Consider the following 22,126-nt stretch of genomic DNA (forward strand, 5'->3'; position numbering starts at 1 on the left):
TGAGCTGAACAAACATATAGCAACTGAAGGATACATTAATGGTCTTTCAATAGTTATAAAACCCCCACCTTACAACTTTTGCAACTAGCAGCTAGGCTTAATTGCCCCTACCCAACGTTCACCCACCTTAATATTTGGGTTGGCCACGCCTGTACGCATTAATACCATCACCACTTTCTTATCTACCAGCAATAAAAACTCATCTATCAAAGGTGGGTTTTACACCAGCAATTAGCACTCACCAACTTAAGGTAATATAAAACCAGTTGGCCTCTCTCTTCCTTTTGGTTTTGGCATGTGTGTGCTGAAGGGTGCCATTTATCCAAAAAAAAAAAAAGGACCACCCCGATCGAAACATGATCTGTTGGAACTTGGCGGGACAATAGCATGCATAGAATGCGCAGGTTGACTTTGGATTTCTCAGCCCCACTAAAACAGAAGCACCAATGCCAGAACAAATATGCTCTTGAGTGGTGGAACTAGAAAATATACTGTAGCTATGCCAATTTGCTTTCTGCTAGTCCTAAGGAGGGTGAGTCGATAGTAAAAAAATTTATATAATTAGCTATGGTAATTATGCTAATTGATCAATAAAGTTTAGGCTATGTGGGCTTATATGGGGCTTATGAGAAGGAAAGAGCTACCAGTTGTAACCCACCGTTGAACCAAAAAAAGGCAAAATGTGCTTTCTGCTAAACACTGTGCATGAATCAAGTTCAAGGAAATGGAAGTGGGAGAAACAAAAGGAAAAGTGGGAATAAGGACAACCACATTGACAAAGAAATACCGAACATGTTACAACAAAAACATGAGTGAAAATGAAGATACCCAATTGATGTTGAAAAATGAGCTCCTAATGTTGCAATCTGCGTTACATCCACTGGTAGAATAAACAAATATTAGCAAGTAAGAAGACAATATTAAAATAAAATGAATCTTAATATTTGTCATGAGTAAACAAACAAGCCCAATTGAGCACTAGTATTAATATATTCTTGAAACAACTAATTAAATTATCACAAACAACAGTAGTTTAATAAACAAAGAACAATGTTTCCCCAAATATCATATTACGCTAATCCTAGCTCTGCTACTATCTTAAAGCACCGCTACTTCCGTAAAATCTATACACAATTCCCTCTGGAAATAGCAACTCTCAACACTAATAGTATTCTTATAAATAATAATAAAATTATAAACAAACAAATGAAGTACAGATATTCTTCTTCCCATTCACACTCTCAACAGGATCAAGAAGATGACCCCAGAAAAAAATTAATGCAAGATATAAAGATTTAGATATGGCATCCAAAACAATTACAGGTCTTGGGAGTGAAAGAACAGAAACCAAAGGGCCTGTTGGGAATGTTGCAATTGATGGCATAGCAACAAGGAGAAGGCAAGCAAAGCCCCTTAGCACCGCCACAGCAAGTGCAAAGAGCACATATCTGGAAGCTACCCAACCTCCTCCTGCTCTCATTCACCATCAGTCTCATCTCCACCACCTTCTCAGGCTCCATAAATGGCACCATATCATTGGTAGTTGCAGACCCATTTGCCTCCAAATCAAGAGACAAACAAAACAAACATTCAATCCACAAAACAACCACAAGAATAATGACCAATTTGAAAAGAAATGAAAAGGGATCTAAGAAATTAAAAAGCGTGTTATAACTGAAAGAAATAAAGAAACACTCACTTGGGCTACACTTGTACTTGCTTCACTGTGACTGATGATATTAGCCAAAAGCAGGAAGAGCAGCATGAGAGGAAGGGTGACCCCATAAGCAGACATGATGTATGTTTAACTTCCCTTTCTTTTTAGATGGGTTCTGGATCTGTTTCAGCTAAATTGGTGGGAACTGGTAAACGGGTTTTGGGTTTTGATGCGTTCTTGAAGAGAGGTATTTGATTTGGTGGTTCATAAATATACATGCAAATTTTTTAGTTTGGATGATGGATTTTGAAGTGCTTAGGTGGTATTAAAGAGCGAGAAAGAGGAAGAGTCCTTAATAATTGGGTCAATTGCGTATTCAGGACGTGGAGCCATGGAAGTGGGGTTATAGGGGGGCCCCGTGGGAATCGAGTTTTGGAGGAGGAGAGGGTTTGGTCCACTTTTTGACAAAGGAGAGAAGAACGTGAGTTTCTTTTTTTTTTTTTTTTCATCGTTTCTTTTTTTTATCGCTTCTTGTGATAAGACTAGAGTTGAATCTTGCGAGTGAAACTACTCTTGAATTTGACTTTAGGGTCCTTCTCCCACGCTTCAGCACAGCAGAAAAGTATTTTTCTTCTTTCAAATTTTAATTACTTTTTTTATTTTTGGTAAATTTCTCACAAAAAAAAAAATTTTTTTTCACCAATAAATTGTAGTGATAATATTAAAGTACTTTTAAATAGACATACACCTCCTGTACAGGGGAAATAATATATTTATATACAGTTTGAAACATTTTAAGGGGAATGATCCTGCTATATCTCAACAGCAGGAACCAGCCACCGGCCACTCACCACTGAGCTATTCATTCAATTGCTAAATTCTGTGTGTTTTGTTAAATATACAAACAATTGTATTATCATGGTACAAAAATAATCCATCCATCAACTCCATATTAGCATAAAGTTTATTGGCTAAAGCATTGAAATTTTGTAACTTGTGAGATGGTAATAGAATGTGAAGCCCTGAGAGGAAATCTTTTCAAAGAAGAAGAAAAGAAAAAGAAAAGCTGCAAGAGGAAATGTTACAGCTTTTCACATATCCCATGCTCCAACTCTGTTTCATCTCTAAAACAGTAAGGAAAATCAAAACAAATCAGATTCTTTATCGAGTATATCATTCTCAATTTTCCTTCGAAGGTACAAAGAGAGTGAAGATGAGGGAACAGATGGTGGAGCAAGCATGAGGAGGAATAAGGAGCCACCAAAGCTGGCAATTCCATTGTCATAAGTTTCATGCACAAAGTAGCAGCTTGAGGCAACTAAAATCTTACATTAGACCAATATGAAATTCAGACTGCCATGACACACAAAGATTTAGGACAATACAGGACTTCAAACAGTTCGCAGACAGTTTTTCAGTATGAAATCCACATGTAACACTTTTGTCTCAACTCTCAAGTCATGCAGAAAGCCTATTCCCACAAGCAACTCATATGAAATACACACAAATAATGATGTTAGTGGACAGTCATGTACTTTAGGATTTCAAGAAACATGCAAGTACAATCTTCTAAGGGCCCATTTGGATAAAATGAAATTAAATTTGGATGCGCTTCAAATGAAAAATCATAAAACACTAATATAATCTCAACATCAAATACCCCCTCATTTCATATTTTATCTATCCAAATGGATCCTAATGTAATTTATCACAACTTTCATCATAATAAGACACAGATCATAAAAAGAATTGAACATATGATACCATGTGAAGGTCCAATTGATTGAGCAAATTGATATTGCAATAAATGTAAATGTCGTTACATTGCAGAAACATTTCAAACCATTCGGCATATAAATTGGACAGGCATAAAAAGACTCAAACGAATATCAAAACCTGTCCATGAGGTGGTCCAAATTTTCAAAAAGTCCCTGTGGTTTCAGATCCTTATCAGTGAATTACCAATGAAACCATGAACTCCTGGTACCTGATACAACTTCAGGGATTTATTGCAAAAGACTGGTGAGGATGCAGGGAAATCCATGCATGCTGTTAATGATTGCTTGCCATTTCAAAAAGCCTGATGGGAAATGAGATTTAAAATCATTGACCTTGCAACAAATGGCCCACCAAACCAAATTATAAGGCAGAAAAAACTACCTCCAGATCTGTTGCTATAGAAATGTGTAAAATAAACCAAGAAGAGCCTATCTAACAAGAAGGAAGTTCACCTGTGATACATGTTAGCCTTGAATAATCCATCTGATAAGACAACAAGCAACATTCCACTTCATCCTGCTACCACCAAATGCGTTTCTATTGAAACCAAATTCACCCAGAAATTTCTGCAAGAAGAAATCTACCTCACGAAATAATTAATGGTAACTAGCGACGAAAAATTACTTAGAACAACAATAATCATTGTTGTAAATTAAGGATGTTGCAGAAATCTAAGCAATAAGGGGCCAGAGCTGCAACATCAATAACTGAAATTGAAACAATCCCTGAAGATTTCAGGTGAGTATTTCAGTCTTTCACAGCAGTAGCCAATTTGTAATGAAGAATGAAGAAGAAGATGAAGAAAATGACAAGGACAATGAAGATGAAGATGAAGATGATGATTGTAATGTGAATTATGAAGATCTTCAATTCCACAAACTTGCAAAGCAAGTAGCATGTTTCCAACTCTTTTGAGATGCAAGGCAATAAAGTGGACAGACAGAGGCTTCATAACTTGCAAAAGAATAGCTTTATACAACAAACTGGAAGAAAATTTGAACACAAAATCAGAGAAAAGGGCCTTGAGACAGGTGAAATGTTCACACAGGTTTTACCAAATGTGACAATATTTGCAGATTATACAATGCAGCAAGAAATTCAGAGGAGAAAAGTCTGTCAACTGAATTGCATTTTCAACTTGGCATGAACTCTGTACATCTCCTGAAACGGGAAATGAGTTTACAGAGAACACTTGTTTATCGACCAAAAGATTGTAAATAGTAAATCTTGAGGCAGCATTATCCTTCTGTGTCAATATTATCATCACCAGAAGGCATCTGTCTAGGCTCTGACAGTGAGAGTCGCCTGGGCTTTGTTGAACCCGCTTCAACAAGCCCTTCTGGTGATAAAGTTAAAGCAGCAGATCCTGATGATGTCCCTAGAAAACGTCGAACTGGGGCATCAGCTGAGGATGATGCAGAGAAGTTGTATGTGAAAATTCCCATAGGGTGGTCAAACTTGCAACTCGGACCAAACTTGCAGACACCATAACGCGAATAGAAGATGCATAAAGGTTCTCCCTGTTATAAATTAAATAACAGCTCCATAAATCACTTTCAAGAAGATAACAAATTATCTAGCCACTTTATCCAAGTACAAAACTACAAAGTTTATATAATTTAAGCACATGCCTGCACATGCACACAGAAAATGTTGGTTGATTTACATGTGTATGCCAGGAAAGTTTCTTTTCATAGAATATTAATTTTCATTTTCAAAACATTTATTAGAATTAGCTATATTTACCAATCTCCATTTTTATTGTTTCACTCTTTTATCAATTGATAGAAGGATGTTGAATCAATGTGTGTGAGTATGGGATATTGAAAGGATAACCAGCAATAGCTTCAAAAGAGTGGGTGGAGAGGACAATTAATTTTGATCAGCGGGTATACTTTATAGGTAATGAGAAAGTTTTGAATCAATTTCTTAATCAAATCCATAGAATGAAATGCAATTTTGCAATGTGACTAAACAAGCCCAATTATTTGGAAAAATATATAGTTTTTGAGTTTCAATATGAGATAAAAAGAAAAAAAGACAAAAGATCTTAATAATTTGCAACATTTTTCAGCAAACTAGAAAATCAACCATCATAATGAGAAACAGGTCAAAGCAATTCAATATTTTGTGACCAGTCAAATCACCAAATATCAAGGAAATTTCATTACAAGTAGCATGTTTGATAATGACAATCAGATAGAAACAAAGAACTTATCAATAAGAACAGAACTTACCGGGCGCAAAGGGAGGCCTAAGGGACTCAACACACAGTCTGGAGGAGGAATTAGCCTTTCTCTTGGGTGATGGAACCTACAAACTGGACCAAACTTACAGTCCCCGGTCTTCATGTAAAACTGACATTCAGGTTGGCCAGGTCTCTCAGGAAAAACATTCTCCCTTTGCAATGTATAAAATCCTACTGGGACAGAGCCAGAACGGAATGGAGAAAGTGTCCCTTGAGATCCTGCATTCATTGATTCACTCTGGCGTGAGGTTCCATATATCTGACTGTTTCCTGTTTGCTGCTGACCCTCTGGAGAAGAAACTGATCCCAGCTGACCCTGGAAAATTGCCATTCCATAATCATGTCATCCTTCTCAATCCTCATAAGTTCCATGGAGCACAAACAAAATCATCTTGAGTACCAAAGCAACTAATGAGTGCAAAAAGCTTAGAAACTATATATTGACTGCAAAACAGTGGATAATTAACCAATAAAAAAAATATTGTGCCTCTTGTTGAATCTAGGGAAACAAATAATAGAACGTACCACCAACTCATACTTAAGATCACACCCCAAAGAAGAATTACAAACATCTGAAGATGCACTAAAAGAAAACAAACCAACCTTGGAGCTTGAGGGAGTTTATTTAGAAGTTCTAACACATTAATACATATAGATTAATATTTCCATAAATTAACACGAGCAGAGTAATTGGTTTAGTTCAAAAGTGGCTAAAGGGTTGATCATATCTAAGTGGAAAATGCTGATTTACCGTATTCACTTTGCTGTTGAAAAAACAGAAATTTTAAGCAACTGTAAAGACTGTAAGTTTTGTAAAGTAACCCACTTTTGAGACCCCATCCAGATTTAAGCAGATTCTGAAAAATTGTTTTATACTTAAATTCTAATTTAGCTCATTCACCTTGGAACCCAAAATTGGTGCGCACATTCAATTCAGAAATGAAAGCAAATCCTCAAAACAAAGACAGCTTAACTGGGGAAAAATTATTGCAATTTCTCAATTGTCTTTCCAAGTGTCTCCAGGACCACCGCCACCACATCCACAATCACCATTACCATAAAACTACCATCAATATCTCACCGAAGTAATCAGCTCACTCCACCACACCACTAGCACTGAAGCTGTCATCACCATCCAACTCCAAATTTTAACTTAGCTTCAACTATGGAGTCAGAATTCTGAACTCACAGCTAGAGCAACAAAGGGCCACCTAAGCCTCACACATCAAAAGGTTGAAATGAACTCTAAGTATTGGACCAAAATGTATAACGAGATTATCAAAATTTTCAAGAAAACAAAGAAAATCACTACACCAAGGCTGAAAAAGATTTTTCCAATTAGCTTGCATTGATAACTATCAGACATTAAAGCAATTCTACTATCCAATTGCACAGAGAGTTGAACAAAATTCATGGATCAAATGAAAAATAAAACGGATAGTCTGGGGAAAGAAAAAAAAAATGTACAATTGGTGCTGCTTCAACAACTAACTACCATGACTAAAAGATGCTAATGACGAAGAGTCTTGGAACACTCTCAAAGCATTATCGGCTTTGGGGGCCCTTAAGGCAGTGTGAGATTGGAATTGAAAGTTGGCCCCATGGTAAGAAACTTTTGTTAATGTGTAATTCCATTTTTCATATATGACTAGATCTTGGTCTGCCCTCAGGATATTAGCAGCTTTAATCCATGGGGGTAGTCACACAGCTTTATCCTCTAAGAAAAGGCCTCTTGAGAGGATCAGGCTTTGCTTAGCCTTATAGAGCCAAACCCCCTGGACTCCTTGGCATTGTAAGACAAACTTTTTTACTGAATATGCACAACAATGTGAATACATGAAAAAGTTATTGCTAGGTTGATGATAAGGCAAAATTTAAGTGGTTGGACATGATTGTCAAAATATAGAGAGCAGTGTAGCAGTAATTGAGCACATTTAAGCTGGTTTAGTGAACAACTAGCATGCTGTCCCCATGTTCAAAACAGCATGCTCAATGGTTGTCACTGCATACTCAAAACAAAGGTATAGAGAAGTTTACGCTGTACGCATTCCAGCCTGGAACAGATACTACTCCTTGAGGTAAAATTAGAGGTGTATAACTTGAAGGAGCTTGCCAACGTGGGCTGGTAATGAAAGACGCTCTTGACCAGTTTGTAAGTCCTCCTGGGTAGGATTGCTGACCTGGAGTAGTTGGAGACTGGACAGTAGGATAAACAGGGGAACCACGCAATGGAACCATCACATTAGCTGGCTGAGGATGGTGGAATTTGCAAGTGCTACCAAACTTGCATTGTCCAGTTCTCAAGTAGTAAGCACACTCAATCTCATTCTGCAGGAAATAAAAGAAAAGAAGATAATAGCAATTAAGATTCCTGTAGAAGCACACATATAAATCACAATATAGCCAAGACACAGCAGATGTACAAAGAAGAGTCAGGCCAGACCACATGAATAATAACTGAGCATATTCATTTTCAAATAAACATAGCAGGATTGAATGTGAAAAGCTAAAAGAAAAATGTAACTTTACTACTAATAGAAGGAAAACCAAGCACAATAATTGTCCACGCATTCCATAACACCATGTTTAGCAAAGGAGGAGAATATAAGAGTGGAAAATAATAGAAATTGATTTGCCTTGTTGGGAGAAAAGGAGGAAAAATAAGGAGGAAAAGAAAGTGAGTAGAAACTAACTTAAATTTCCCCCCTGGGCCCACCAAATCTAATCTCTCAAATTGGACAGAGTGTAAAGAAAATTTAAAATTTTACTTATTTATCGTTCATTTAAAACTTATTTTACAAAACATTATGGTCAATATTGTAATTTTAATAATTTTCTTTCCTAGTTTTCCTCCTTATATTTTCTTTCGATCCAAACAAAACGGAGAAAATAACTTTCTCTTTATTTTCTCCCCACTCATATTTTGCTCCTTAATTCTCCTTCCTCCCACTTTCTCCACTTCCAAAGACAGTACTCCTTTAAATTTGCAGTATCAGCTACAATTTTTTGCTACTAATTAATCATTAATATGGAAACAAGTAAAGATGTCTTTGTTGTGATGCCATTATGCTAACTTTTTCAAGATATAACATGTCAAAATTGTTAATACTAGCTTTTCCTATCCATGATGCACAAGCTACAAAGTAACCAATCATGAAAATTTCAGAGACTAAAATATCAAAACATGCCAGATATTGAGTGACCAAAAGTATCAAATAAAAAATTTTTTGAAAAAAAAAGAAAGAATACATACAATTAAAAAAACACAAGAAAGAATGAATACATACCGGTCGAAGTGGATACCCCAAAATATTTAAGGATACTCTGCCAGCAATCCCAGCCTTTTCTTTAGGATGATGAAACTTGCATGTGGCTCCAAACTTGCAAGTTCCTGTCTTTAGGTAGTACTGGAGCACAATTAAAACAGACATTAGTACATCATATCCCTGCACTTCATAAGCTCCTGTTCTGAAGAGATGATGGTTTTTTAAGGAGAGAGAACCAAAGGTTTCTCACTGTTTTTCCCCTTTCAGATTATGGCAGCTAAAATCTAATGTCAAAATTAGGAGATAAAACTTGCAAATATGTAATGATAGTAGGTACATTGCTTTTCTATGTCCCTAACTTTTTGTTTCATTGTCTTCCCATTCTCTCAGCGTGGAAAAGAAGGAAGGGGATTGGTAAAAACGAGACTCAATTTATATTTAAAACCAGTAAAAATAGTTCACATGTAAGCAAAATCTATCACCTGGCATTCAGGTTGTCCTATCCTTTCTGGAAATTCCCCCTTCATCCTCGCAGCGGCTATAGCCTAGAAATCAACAGAATTTAGTTGAAAATATGAATCCTAATTACATTTTTGGTCTAATGAAAACATGAAATATGAAGTATATGAGTGTGAAAGTTAGAAATGCACGTTTGAAAGAGAGCAGCAAACAAAAGTTGATATACTTTATGTTCCAAGAATTTGTCTAAACATGTCGCAGTTCATACCAGCTTTCTGTTAGGAGGATGATTAAATCGGCATGTAGCCCCAAATCTACAAAGCCCTGTTCTGATGTAATAAGAACAATCAGGCTCTCCAGGACGCTCAGGATAGGGCCCAGATTCCATTGTTTCATTTGTTCTCAAGTTCATTTGCCACATTGCATCTGAGATGGCATTAGATAACCAGGTTTAAAATTTCATTTCCATACTTTGTCTAACAAAAATGGAGAATAATGTCTCAACTTTTATTTCATCCACAAAAGCAGCATAATGTGACAGATTTACCAATGAACTAATCATTTTTCTGATCACATAAAAGTAAAATGCTGCTAAACATAACCATCAAGGAGACTCTAATTTCTCTTTATTTTCCCAGCAATCAAAGCTCATAAAACACCAGTTCAAGCCATATTTAAAAATCAAAGAGAGAGAGAGAGAGAGAGAGAATGCATTGGAGAAAGAAGTAAAGTGATACGTATATAGAAAGCATCTTTTTTTTTTCTTTGAAAAAATAAAGCATCTGAATTAAACTAAAACAAAAGAAAGAAAAATAATACATTAAAATGAATAAAAAAAAAATTGGAAAAGCAAATGAATCTAGGTAATCATAATTGCTCATGTTCACAGCGTGACTTATTAAAGATTGATAAAGTCATGATTTCAAAATGATCAAAGCAACTTCATTATAGACGTAGCCAAAACAACATCAATTTAGACAGCTTTTTAAGGAATCAATGTCAATACATAAAAGAAAAGCATGAATACAGAACACAGATCAAACCATGACTGTAATAAGCCTTAACAACCGATCAATCCGAATTCAAAACAGAGGGTGGCAAAACTGGCAATTCACAGCAGGAAACCAGCTTAAAACACAACTTTAGCTGCATTTCCTACTTTCTAATGAATCATAAGACCTGCATCTTCATTACAAAACCAACACAATTCAACCAGTGATCAACCCAAATTAGCCGTGCATAAGGGTAAAACAGACAATTCGTAAACATGTAACCGACATGGCATCCTGTTAATAGCATTTGCATAAGTATTCATTTGAATATGAAATGACCAGCACGGAAAAAAAACCGAATCTCATTTTCTTATAAAAAAACGAAAAAGAAAGAGAGAGAACCTTCGTTCAAGGACGGTGACAGAGAGGGTCCCTCAGTCACAGGCGGAGGACCAGTACGGGACATCGTAATTCCGGCATCAAAATCCATTGATAAGAAGAGCTGTTATGATCGTCCTCCATCAACAAGCTGTGACTCTACCACTCCCCGCCGCAATCCCCATTCCCCAATCCCCCTTCTCCCAGAGAAAGCTGTCACCCCTCTCCAGAAACTGAAAATAACCAATCCACGAACCAAGGAGCTTTGTTTTAGATGGAAGGAGAGAGAAGGAGAGAGTGTGATTTCAATTTCAGCGCTTTAGAGAGAGAAAGCTGTGGGAAAGATTATTTTCCTTTCCTTTTTTTCTCCTTTTTGTTAGCAGAGAGAGAGAGAAAAGGGCGTTGTCTACTCCTCTCCACAGAATTTGAGAGAGAAGAAGAGGAGAGAATAAAAACCAACCATCCAAACCAGACAGCCTCCTCTTTGAGTCATCTCTTGTTTTTGCTTTTCCACCCGCGTTTTTGCACTAAAACGTACCACCATTTCCCTCTCTCACTCTCCTCGCCTACCAATTTTCCTCTACTCTCTTTATTTTTCCGCCACGTGCCGGTATCTTTATTTTGTGTCTTTCTTTATTGGTGCTTTGGCTTTTTCGCTTTGAGGTCAATGCTCATATAATTATAATTATGACACGTGGTCCAATATAGAAGCGAGTGTGTGAGTTTTATGGGCCGAGAGTGCTGGTCGACTCACACTTGATACCACAAATTCGGGCCGTTTCGCATAACTGCTTTTACTATTTCCAGGCTTTTTCTTCATATACTCCAGGAACTACTCTTGCTTTTTTTGTTTTTTTAATTATTTAATTTAATTATAAGATAAAAAATATATGATTTTGATCTTGAACCGGTCCGACCATTTGAACTGTGAAAATTGTGAATCAATTTATCAAGTGATTCGATTTACTTTTAAAATTCACACATCATTAAAATCAGGAAAAACTTAACAGACCAATTGACGAGTTTAACAAATCAAGTGAGTTTTTATTAAAATTTTCAATTAAGCTAATTTAATTAAAATAACGCCGTTAAACCCTTATTTCAAAAAACCAAAAAATGCAGCTAAGCACTTAACTCTTGTTTTTTAAATTTTAAGCCATTATTAAAATATAATTAAATATTAATAATTATTATATTATATTATAGTTATTATATTATAATATAATAGTTTTTTAATTAAATATAATGTAATGTGATGATTTATATTAATTTGATAATATTATCATTATAATTCGATTCAACTTTAATTTAATCTTAATTGAATCTTAAATTTTTAATCTTCTGCTTTTATTAATAATTTTTAGATCGGACTGAATCTGAAAACCATAGAAAAACCATTAGCTTGGGTTATTTTAATTCAATTAGGCAAATAGGTTGTTAAATGGGATTAACAAAAAGGGCAAAGTAGTTGAGTGTGGAGTGTTGATGCATGAATTGAATAATAAGAACTAATTTGAAGATATGATGGACCCCATTTGCCTACTAATTACACATGTATTAAGAACTAATGATACTTTAATGATTAAATATTTGATGGAATCAAATTAATTAAAGAGGAAGAGAGGACACCACACAACACAACTAGCCCAAGGGGATCTTTCACCACTAATCTATTGCTCAGCTAGACGCTAACCAAATCCAACAATCTGCAAAAAGTGTCTTTAAAAATTCAATCATCTTCAAACTTTGTACCTCCAAATTATTTACTGAAAGAAGAAATTTGAAAATTTAGTAAAGGGACCACCTTGACCTATGCTATCTAGGCGTGAAGTTTTAAGCCAATAAAAAATGAGGACAAGACCATCGTGTCATGAACGCACGAAGCCAACCATGGGTTGAGTTCCTTCCTCCACATTTCATAAAAATGACAAAAGCAACTCACATCCTATTTTTACATTAAATTTTCATAAAAATTCAATGAGATTAATTTTTTTAATAAAAAAATTAAGAAAATAAAAATTTAAACATAATTTTATCAAATGGGTGATGTATTTTTAGCTATCGAATAATATAAATATTTTTTTCTTCTTAAATAAAAGGGCAAGAAAAAAAAAATATTGGAGGAGAGTGGAATAATGTGTGGAAGTAGTGGAAAGTATAACAAAGAAGAAAAAGAAAATTAAGAGATTGGAGGCATGAACCAAACATGGCATTGGTGGGAGCACGAGGATCCCGTTTTTAAGAGGAACGTTGGAAGCGGGCAGGCAATGCATCCCCCAGCGGAAGAGCAAGAGGGGCTTTTTTTTTTTTTTTTTTTGAATTTTTGGCTTTTTAAAGCAACCGGCGATAAAGAAACGGATGTGGCTTGAACACTTGTAAGGCTTCCATTGGATAGTCTTATTTGCTGACTCATTTCCCCGCTCACATTTACTGTGCACTGCGTACATCCATTTGCCAATTACATTAATTCAAGTGGAAAAAAAAAACTAAATATATAAATTGTGCTTTTTCAGAAAATTTGGTATCTTCTCATTTTTTTTTTCAAATTATTAAACAATATAATTGCTATATTTATTATAAAAATCTTATTTTATTAATGTTAATAATTATAAAAATACTAACACAAAATTTTAAAAAATTGATATATTTAAAAATTGTTATTTGAGAGCGAGATATAGGAAAATATAAGTGAAAAATAAAAAAAAAATAGTAATGTGAATATTTTTTATTAATCAGCATATTTATAGTAAATTAAATAAAATAAAATTTTTATTTAATTAAATGATTATTATTTTGAAATAAAAATATAAAAATTAAATAAATAGTAGTAAAAATTGAGAATGTTGCTATACTTTTTAAAAGTTTAAATGTAAATTTATATAGTAAAGAAAACAAAAATTATTTTAATGACTTAATAACTAAGTAATTATTTTATAATTTTTAAGAAGTTAAAATTAAACTTTTTCATATTTCGGCTCTTCCTTGATAATGGGATATGCCTCTAAAAAGAGTATGGACTCCACTGTTACAAATGGGAAGAACTTTTGAAGGCACCACAATAAGAACTTTATTCTTGCACTACAAAAGAAAAAGGGAATTGGATCCATCCACCCTTTTTTTTAATCAAAAGATATTTGATTAATTGACATAAAAAAAAAAAGATAACATAAAAATAAGGCCATAATCAGATATTCTAAATACAATATTGGAAAATAAAATTATTAAGCCCACATAAAATTTAGTTCATGAAATAAAATACTAAGAGAAATAGGGTAACCCAAATGAAAGTCGGCAACTTGATGGTTGTCGTTGGAATAGGAATGTCAATGGGTAGCACATTTACGAAAATTTCTGAACCCGAATCTAATTAATATTACCAAAACTCAAATTCGTCTAAAATTTGTTTAAAATTTATTATCAACTATCCGAACCTATACCAAATCCAATTATTCTTACCCGAAAAAAAAACTTGAATTCATTTAATTTTATATATTTTAATTAATATTTTATATAAAAAATTATTGTAATTAATAATTTATATTTTAAAATTTTAATAATTTCATAAAAAATTTAAATTCTATTTTATATAAAATAAAATATATAAAAATTTATAAATATTATTATAAAAATATATTTTATATTTAATTAAATATTTATATAAACGAATTCAGAGAGCGAATAACCAATATATAAAAATCAAACTCAACCCGAACTCGTCACCGTCACTGATATTATTTTTCAAATCCAAATTCCTTTTGAACCCGATTATATAATTCTCAAATCCATTTTATTTGAGTTCAGTTGAATCCAATACCTATAAAAATCTAATATGTTGCCGTCCCTAACTGAGAAGGGGGGAGAACAAAGGGAAGCTTAGGGATGGTTTCTATCAGCCAGTGGACAAGTACCGAAGAACGCCTGAAAAAGGTCCTAGTAGAGAACCGGTCCATTATCAACCCCACAAGTAACTAGATTTAGCTACCCGAAAACCAATCACAAAGAAGCATCAAAGACCACCATGTAACTCAAAGAACCAAAGCAAGCAAGATAGCACGCAGAGGGTGATGAGGTAGAGCTCTAAGAGCAAAATTGCGCCTTTGCCCTTCTGTAATTCCTCTTTCTCTGGTTGCTAGGAGCATGTCTCCTTCGTCTGTCGGCATTTTACGGCTTCCTTCTGCCCCTTTTTGATAAGGAGGGAGCTCCTCCTCTCTCCCTAGGTGTAGGTTTAACCCTCCTCTCACCGGGAAGGGGTTTGTAAATAATTTTTATGGTTGTTCGATAAACAGGTTTGGGGCATGCAAGGTGACGGTTTCATGAGCGACTTGTTCTCTGGTTTTCTTGGTGTTGTTCAACTTTGTTTGTTTTAAGCATGCAAGTTATAGAGTCAATGGTGCATGGTAAGGCAAAGTTGCGATAGTGGATAACAGGGTATAGATCAAGAGACTGTCCTGAAAGGCGTGAAAGGGACATCGAATAACACCATCGACGATTTTCTACTTTGCTCTTAATGATTTCTAACATCCATTGGAAGTTTTTCTGATGGCTCTGGAAGCTCTGACGACATGTCTAAGAAGGGAAGATCCTCCGAACATGGTTTGGCACAAGGATTTGCCTGGTTGTCATCTTACTTGATGAGGCTTCCTTAGTGCTGATCTTTTTGTTGGGTGATTACGAGGGAAGAATGTTGAAACTGGCAAGGATGGTGACGCTGAGGCTTTTCTGCGCTGTGAAAAAACCAAGACATGGTCCATTCGAGTCGATGACGCATTTTACCATGGGGTTTGCTTTTGGGTCTCAATCAGACCTGTTTTAACTTGGACTCTTGGCGTTTCCCTTTATTTGTCAGAATTTTTTTAGAGATTAGGTCTAAGATTTTTATTCCTGTAACCTTTAGATCCTAATTGAACCTTTTTATGTAATCAATTCTAGGCTTTTTTTTTTATTGCAATCAAAATTACCTTTTGAGGAAAAAAAAAAGTGCAACATTATAATTAGTATTTGCGGCTTTTATAATTCTCTCATGATTGGAGCTTGCTTTCATTTTTTTTTTTTTTGAAAATGACTGCAAATTAATGCTTGGTAAGCTGAAACACTACAAAATTAAGAGTTTAAGGATGAAAATACGAGGTTGAGGATGCCACCATTTGGCCCATAGTCTCTATATGATAGACTTTGACGAATAAAAGAATTAGTGATTCCTCTCATTTTCACAGTATGAAACAAAGAAAAAAGCTCTTATTAACGTTATAGTCACAACAAAGAAGTTAAAAAAAAAAATAATAATAATCTAATTAGAAGATGCAAGGAGGAGGCCGATTGCAGAAACCAGGGAAACGCGCTTGGTTTAAACGTGGCGCTATCGTGTTGGTTGCCGCTTGGTTATTTTCGTCTTTTTGTAGCCGATTTTCAAGATAAATAAGGGCAAGCTCGATATCCATTCCTATATTCAGAAATGCGGATATAAGATTTGTCTCTGTAAATTTCGATCAAGTTTCTCCCGCTCTCTCCCAAAAGGCATCTTCAATTTCTTCTTCCTTTCTATTTGATTAGGCTTCTTTTTGAAAATTTTAAGCCCTCATAGATTGTTTAATTGCGATTCCATTTTGATTTTATTAAACCTAGATTCTCAGAAAGTAGTAGATTTAGGGTTTCGGCGTATTTGCCTAAATAATAATATTTTCTATTGACCTTTCCATGAAATAGGTTTAATCCTTTGATAAACTTTGTTTACTGGATTTGCATTGATCGTTTGATTTGAAATCTCAATGAATTGTTCTGTTTGTTGTTTTGTATAATTTCTGGAGTCTGAACGAATCTCATTAGTCATTAGTACCTTTTTTTTTTTTTTTTCTAAATTGTTTTGTTCTTAGGGTAACTTTTGTGTGAATAGATGCATCTCTGAATCGTTTAGATATCCTGTAGTCGGTGAATTTGATTAGTTGACTTTGTTTTTGTGATTGATTGCATCTTTAATTTTGAAGTGTATTTAGAGGATAATTTCTGCAGGGACTTTTCGGATGTACATAAACTCATGATCCTTAATTTATGTTTAGCAATATCCTGATGTAATTTTTGATTTTGATGGAGGATCACTATTTGTATTGAGCTGTGGCCTATATGTATTCACCCGTGTAATATTTTTTTTATTCAATGTTTGTCCCTTAAGCAGATGCAGATTTTTGTGAAAACCCTTACCGGGAAGACCATCACTCTAGAGGTGGAAAGTTCAGACACTATTGACAACGTGAAAGCCAAGATTCAGGATAAGGAAGGGATCCCACCTGACCAGCAGAGGCTTATCTTTGCTGGAAAGCAACTTGAGGATGGCCGTACACTGGCCGATTACAACATCCAGAAGGAATCCACCCTTCACTTGGTGCTTCGTTTGAGGGGTGGCTGCAGATTTTTGTGAAGACTCTCACCGGCAAGACAATCACACTGGAAGTTGAGAGTTCAGACACCATTGACAATGTGAAAGCTAAGATTGAGGATAAGGAAGGCATACCTCCTGACCAGCAGAGGTTGATCTTTGCTGGCAAACAGCTTGAGGATGGTCGCACCCTTGCCGACTACGACATCCAGAAAGAGTCCACCCTCCACTTGGTTCTCCGACTTCGTGGTGGGATGCAAATCTTTGTTAAGACTCTCACCGGGAAGACCATCACCTTGGAAGTGGAGAGCTCTGACACTATTGACAATGTGAAAGCTAAGATCCAGGATAAGGAGGGCATCCCCCCAGACCAGCAGAGGTTGATCTTTGCAGGCAAACAGCTTGAGGATGGTAGCACCCTTGCTGACTACAACATCCAGAAAGAGTCCACTCTCCACTTGGTGCTCCAACTCCGCGGTGGCATGCAGATTTTTGTCAAGACACTCACTGGAAAGACCATCACATTGGAGGTTGAGAGCTCGGATACAATTGCCAATGTCAAGTCTAAGATACAAGACACGGAAGGGATTCCCCCAGACCAGCAGAGGTTGATTTTTGCTGGAAAGCAACTTGAGGACGGGAGAACTTTGGCTGACTACAATATTCAGAAGGAGTCAACTCTTCATTTGGTTCTGCGTCTGCGTGGTGGAATGCAGATTTTTGTCAAGACGTTGACTGGCAAAACCATTACCCTGGAGGTTGAAAGTTCTGATACAATTGATAATGTGAAGGCTAACATCCAAGACAAGGAGGGTATTCCACCGGATCAACAGAGGGTGATCTTTGCTGGGAAGCAGTTGGAGGATGGACGCACCTTGGCTGATTACAACATCCAGAAGGAATCAACTTTGCACCTTGTCCTTAGCCTTCTTGGTGGTTTTTGAATTTGTCTTTTCCATTCTGGCTTGCTGATATGTATGTCTTGCTTCTATAACTGTTTAGTGGCTTTGGATTTGTGGTTGCTAGCCATGTAGAATGGCATACTCTTGGAAGTTTTTGTGTGTTTGCTTATGTTTTGTGGGTACTACAAAGATGCTGTAATTATCTGTGCTATTGCAGTGCAGGTTTTATGGAATAAAGTATATTTAAAGTGTACGTTCAACTCTTTTACTGGTGGTAGGGTTTATGTATTGCGTATACGTTGAGGGTGGTGTGGTGTGCATAAAATAAGCAGACAGTGTAGATGGGATATTCAGAAATGCAATTGTGCAGCTGCCTGGAAAGTGTAGGGGGCCTGTTATATGCCCAATGTATTTGGCAGGTCTCTGTGCTTTGTTGTTAGTTGTTATAGCGAGTCTGTTAGTTTGGATGGCTTAGTTCAACTGCATTTCCTCGTGTATTTCAACTTTCAAAGTGCTTTTGGCCCTTCGGGGTTAATTTCGCAACGAGGATGGGAGATGAGCAATGACAAAAGCAAAATGTCATTGATTTTGGACCTACTGCGGTTCAGAGTGGCAGATGACTCGTTTGGGCTCAAGGGTTCTTGTACCATATCTACTTTGAGCTCAGTTACGACTCGGCCCATCCAATTGTAAGCCCAAACTTTTGAAGCTCGAGTCGACTCCACTAGTTTCTTTTCAACCCATTTGCAATGACTATTGTGCTAGGTATATTCAATGCTACCCTATTTATCGTATTCATCAACTTCTAATGAAAAAATTATAATATATCTATATTTCTATGCCATACAATTGATATGAAATTAGCGATACAAATAGCACTAGTTTAAATTTAATATTACATAAAATTAGCGTAATTCGAATAGAAAAATTCGTGAAGAATTTATACTATGCTATATTGCCAATTTGCCATGACTTGAGAAAACTATGCCTAGTTTAGCAGGACCCAATTCATGTCCGTGAGAGGGTAATCCAACTACATACACAAATATATAAAAACACAAGGAAAGAAAAAGTTCCATGAGTATCTCTTGCACACAAAAAAGAGCCGTAGGTAGAAGCATCCTCTGAAAGCAGGAAAAAAGCTAAAAGCACGTGGAATTTGTATTTTGTAGCACATGAGCATGGTGGGAGCTAAGCTCATGGGCATCTTTTGCTTGGAGAGGAAAGCAAGCAACAGGCAAAGGGCAGTTGGCTCATCGCATGCGCTCTAATAAGCCAATCTTTGTTGCTATTTGATCAGGCTTTTCAGGAAGTTTCTTTGAAGATTGTTGGTCGGATTCCAGTCCATGCCTTCCAAAGCTACTTTCTTTATTTTTGGTAGTTAACTTCAAATTGCTTACTTCCTGGTGAAAAAGTACGTTTCACGTACGATGGATACGTACAATTGTCTGCAAAATATTTTATGTCCTATAAGTTGTTTCCAATTATTTTCCTAATCATCCATGTTTTCAGCCTCAAATTTCAACTTATCTACGCATAAAAATATGGTTGGCAATTCTGCACAAAGTTTAAATATTAAAAAAAAATAATAATAAATTAGAATACAATGGAACTCCCTTTTTCTTTCAAAATCTCTCTCCTTTCATTTATCCTAGAGCGGCAAAGTTAGTGAATAAGAGAGAAACATGGCTAAGCAAGTTGCTGGGTCGCACCCGACAGATGGTAAAAATTTGATGTTGTCGCAACCCTTGGGGTCACGAGTCTGATTCAAAGCTTACGTAGTGATGTGGTATAGCTTTTCATTTATTTAATTAATTTCATGCTTATTTTTTTGCAATTTCTCATCTGTGGTCCTCTCCTCTTCTCTCTTCCCTCTACGGTAAGAAAGTAACCCACCAATTCCTTTTTCTAGTTGCTATTACGTATCAAATTTTAATTTAATATTATGCCTGAATAATATAAATAGATAGAAAGGGAATATATGAATTTTTTTAATAAATAATATTTATTTCTATGCTATCATATGATGCTTACATTGTTATCTGCTTATGTCTTGCTTCAGGCTGGTTGACAAATACCCATTAGCTTAAAATTGAAGAAATTGTGCGCATCAAATTTCCAATAAACAAGTAATGACCTTTTAAAGGCATCTTCATCATTAAACTATTGAAGAGTGCACCTGGGGTCAACTTTGAAATCCATGCCCACTTTTGAATTTCTCCACCCTTTATTTTCTAGAAATTCAATTTTATTGGGTTAGTCCTTTACTTGTTCATCTTTTGCTTATTGCTTTTGTTCAATATTCATTCTTTAAATGAGTGCTTTTGTGGGTTGTGAGTGCTTTATATATATATATATATATATATATATATATATATATATATATATATATAATCCATGATAATATTAATCAGTTTCCTGTACTGTTTTGAGAAAGATGAGGCTATGAATGCTCCACTTTAAACATGGAGCATATGATGCCTAAAGAGAAAATACAGGGGCATGATATAGAAATGATTGGCATAAAGGAACTAGCACTAGTTCTTGAACCCCATTTACTTATTGTATCACCAACTCTTTTTATGCAATAATTAAATAGCAAGATTAGGTTTCAATGTTCTTGGTTCAAATAGTTATACTTCATATATAATATGCTTTAATCAATATTTAAAATTGGAGGAGAAAATCAGGGATGAGGAAACCAAGTTGAAGTCAAATATAACATTCCCAAGAGTTTTCTTCCCATCAATTGCACTGTTGAATTCCCTGTCTCTTCAACTACGTAAACATGTAATATAAGTGGAATTGAAAAACTTGTGAATTGGGCAAAATCCCAAAATGATTCAGCAAGAGAAAAAGATGATAGATTAAAGAAGCACAAAGACATTTTTAAGAGAAGATGATGATGTTTTACTCAAAAGACAATAATTGCAGGCTTTGACGTTTCTCTCTTTTCTCCTTAAAATCCTCTTCAACACCCACACGCAAACTCCTTTGACTCCCAAACAAAATATTTAAAAGAAAGAAAAGGGAAAGGAAAAAAATCACAGCCGCAATTAGGCTTGCGGAAGCCAACTTTCCTTTCCATACTCTGTGCAAGTGGGCTTGCACCATTTGCTTGTGGGAATCTCAATCTTTTTCTTTTTAATTTTTATGTTTTCTTTTTTTTTATATATATATATATGTAATTTCCAATTTAGTCCTCCCTATTTATTTATTTATTTTTTAAATTTAAGGAAATGAGTTCGCGTTCTCCATACGGAATTGGCTTCTTCATTTGTCAATGTTTAAGGCTCTATTTTAACCAAATCTCAACTGTCCCCACGTTCCTCCCAATTTTCAATTCCCTCTAACACCATTATTATTTCCCCACTATTACATTGATGCCACTGCATTTCTTTTTTTTTTTTTGACTTAAAGTTTGTACTTATTAGGTAAATTTAATTTAATTTATTTTTAATTTTTTATCTAATTTAATTTAAAAATTGTAATTTAAGTTTAATTTAACTGGAAAGTCAAGAAATTTAACATATCAATTTTTAATCTTAAATCAAAAAATAAGAAATTTAATCAAAAATTAAAAAATTTAGCTAGTAAATTTTAATATTTAAGTTAAATTAAACTTAAATTGAAATTTTTATATTAATTAAAAAAAAGAACTAAATTAAATATTTTTTATTAGAGAAAAATATTATAATTTTAAGACTCTATTTATTTCAAAAAAATATTTTTTAATAAAAAGAAAAATTAAAGTCATTTTTCCTTTTTTTTTAAAAGAGTTATTTTTATTTTTTAAATTTTAATAATTTTTATTAAAATTTGAAAATATTTATACAAAAATAACATAAATATATATTGTAAGTTTAATATTATAATTAAATAATAATTTTAAAAAAAATAATATAAATTATTTTTCATAAAATAAATTATATCTAAATTGATTTTTTTTTTCTCACCTTGGTTTATTGGATTGCACCTATGAGAAGGGATACAATCCAATCAATTTATTTATTGTTCTTGTTGTTTGGTGCTTAGAGGTTCTTCATTCTTTCTATTAATTTAATGTTTAGAATAT

General features: G+C 34.7%; 2 protein-coding genes and 1 pseudogene across 2 annotated transcripts; 1 reads left to right on the forward strand and 2 right to left on the reverse strand.

The window, feature by feature from the left end:
* Positions 1-954: 954 nt before the first annotated feature.
* LOC110639444 (uncharacterized) lies at positions 955-4,176 on the reverse strand. The gene is made up of 2 exons (XM_021790385.2): positions 1,700-4,176; positions 955-1,559 (listed from the first exon to the last, which is right to left on the reverse strand). The coding sequence occupies exons 1-2, from the start codon at positions 1,793-1,795 to the stop codon at positions 1,296-1,298; spliced, it is 360 nt and encodes a 119-aa protein (XP_021646077.2). The 5' UTR covers positions 1,796-4,176; the 3' UTR covers positions 955-1,295.
* Positions 4,177-4,391: 215 nt separating this feature from the next.
* LOC110639443 (zinc finger CCCH domain-containing protein ZFN-like) lies at positions 4,392-11,277 on the reverse strand. The gene is made up of 7 exons (XM_021790384.2): positions 10,804-11,277; positions 9,678-9,835; positions 9,433-9,495; positions 8,972-9,091; positions 7,722-8,012; positions 5,674-6,000; positions 4,392-4,956 (listed from the first exon to the last, which is right to left on the reverse strand). The coding sequence occupies exons 1-7, from the start codon at positions 10,889-10,891 to the stop codon at positions 4,675-4,677; spliced, it is 1,329 nt and encodes a 442-aa protein (XP_021646076.1). The 5' UTR covers positions 10,892-11,277; the 3' UTR covers positions 4,392-4,674.
* A 4,857-nt stretch (positions 11,278-16,134) lies between these two features.
* Positions 16,135-18,304, forward strand: LOC110639436 (polyubiquitin-like; annotated as a pseudogene).
* The last annotated feature ends 3,822 nt before the right edge of the window (positions 18,305-22,126 follow it).

This window comes from Hevea brasiliensis, chromosome 5 (genome assembly GCF_030052815.1).
Source record: "Hevea brasiliensis isolate MT/VB/25A 57/8 chromosome 5, ASM3005281v1, whole genome shotgun sequence".
In the NCBI taxonomy this organism is placed as follows: domain Eukaryota; kingdom Viridiplantae; phylum Streptophyta; class Magnoliopsida; order Malpighiales; family Euphorbiaceae; genus Hevea; species Hevea brasiliensis.

Bases quoted from the DNA above. Each gene is read 5' to 3' on its own strand.
- LOC110639444 (XM_021790385.2), bottom strand. From the start codon at position 1,795: ATGTCTGCTTATGGGGTCACCCTTCCTCTCATGCTGCTCTTCCTGCTT. The intron at 1,560-1,699 runs GTGAGTGTTTCT...CTTGATTTGGAG, and splicing joins CAAGTACAAGTGTAGCCCAA to GCAAATGGGTCTGCAACTAC.
- LOC110639443 (XM_021790384.2), bottom strand. From the start codon at position 10,891: ATGGATTTTGATGCCGGAATTACGATGTCCCGTACTGGTCCTCCGCCT. The intron at 9,836-10,803 runs GTTCTCTCTCTT...ATGCCATCTCAG, and splicing joins GTCACCGTCCTTGAACGAAG to ATGCAATGTGGCAAATGAAC. The intron at 9,092-9,432 runs GTGATAGATTTT...ATTGTGCTCCAG, and splicing joins TAGGACAACCTGAATGCCAG to TACTACCTAAAGACAGGAAC.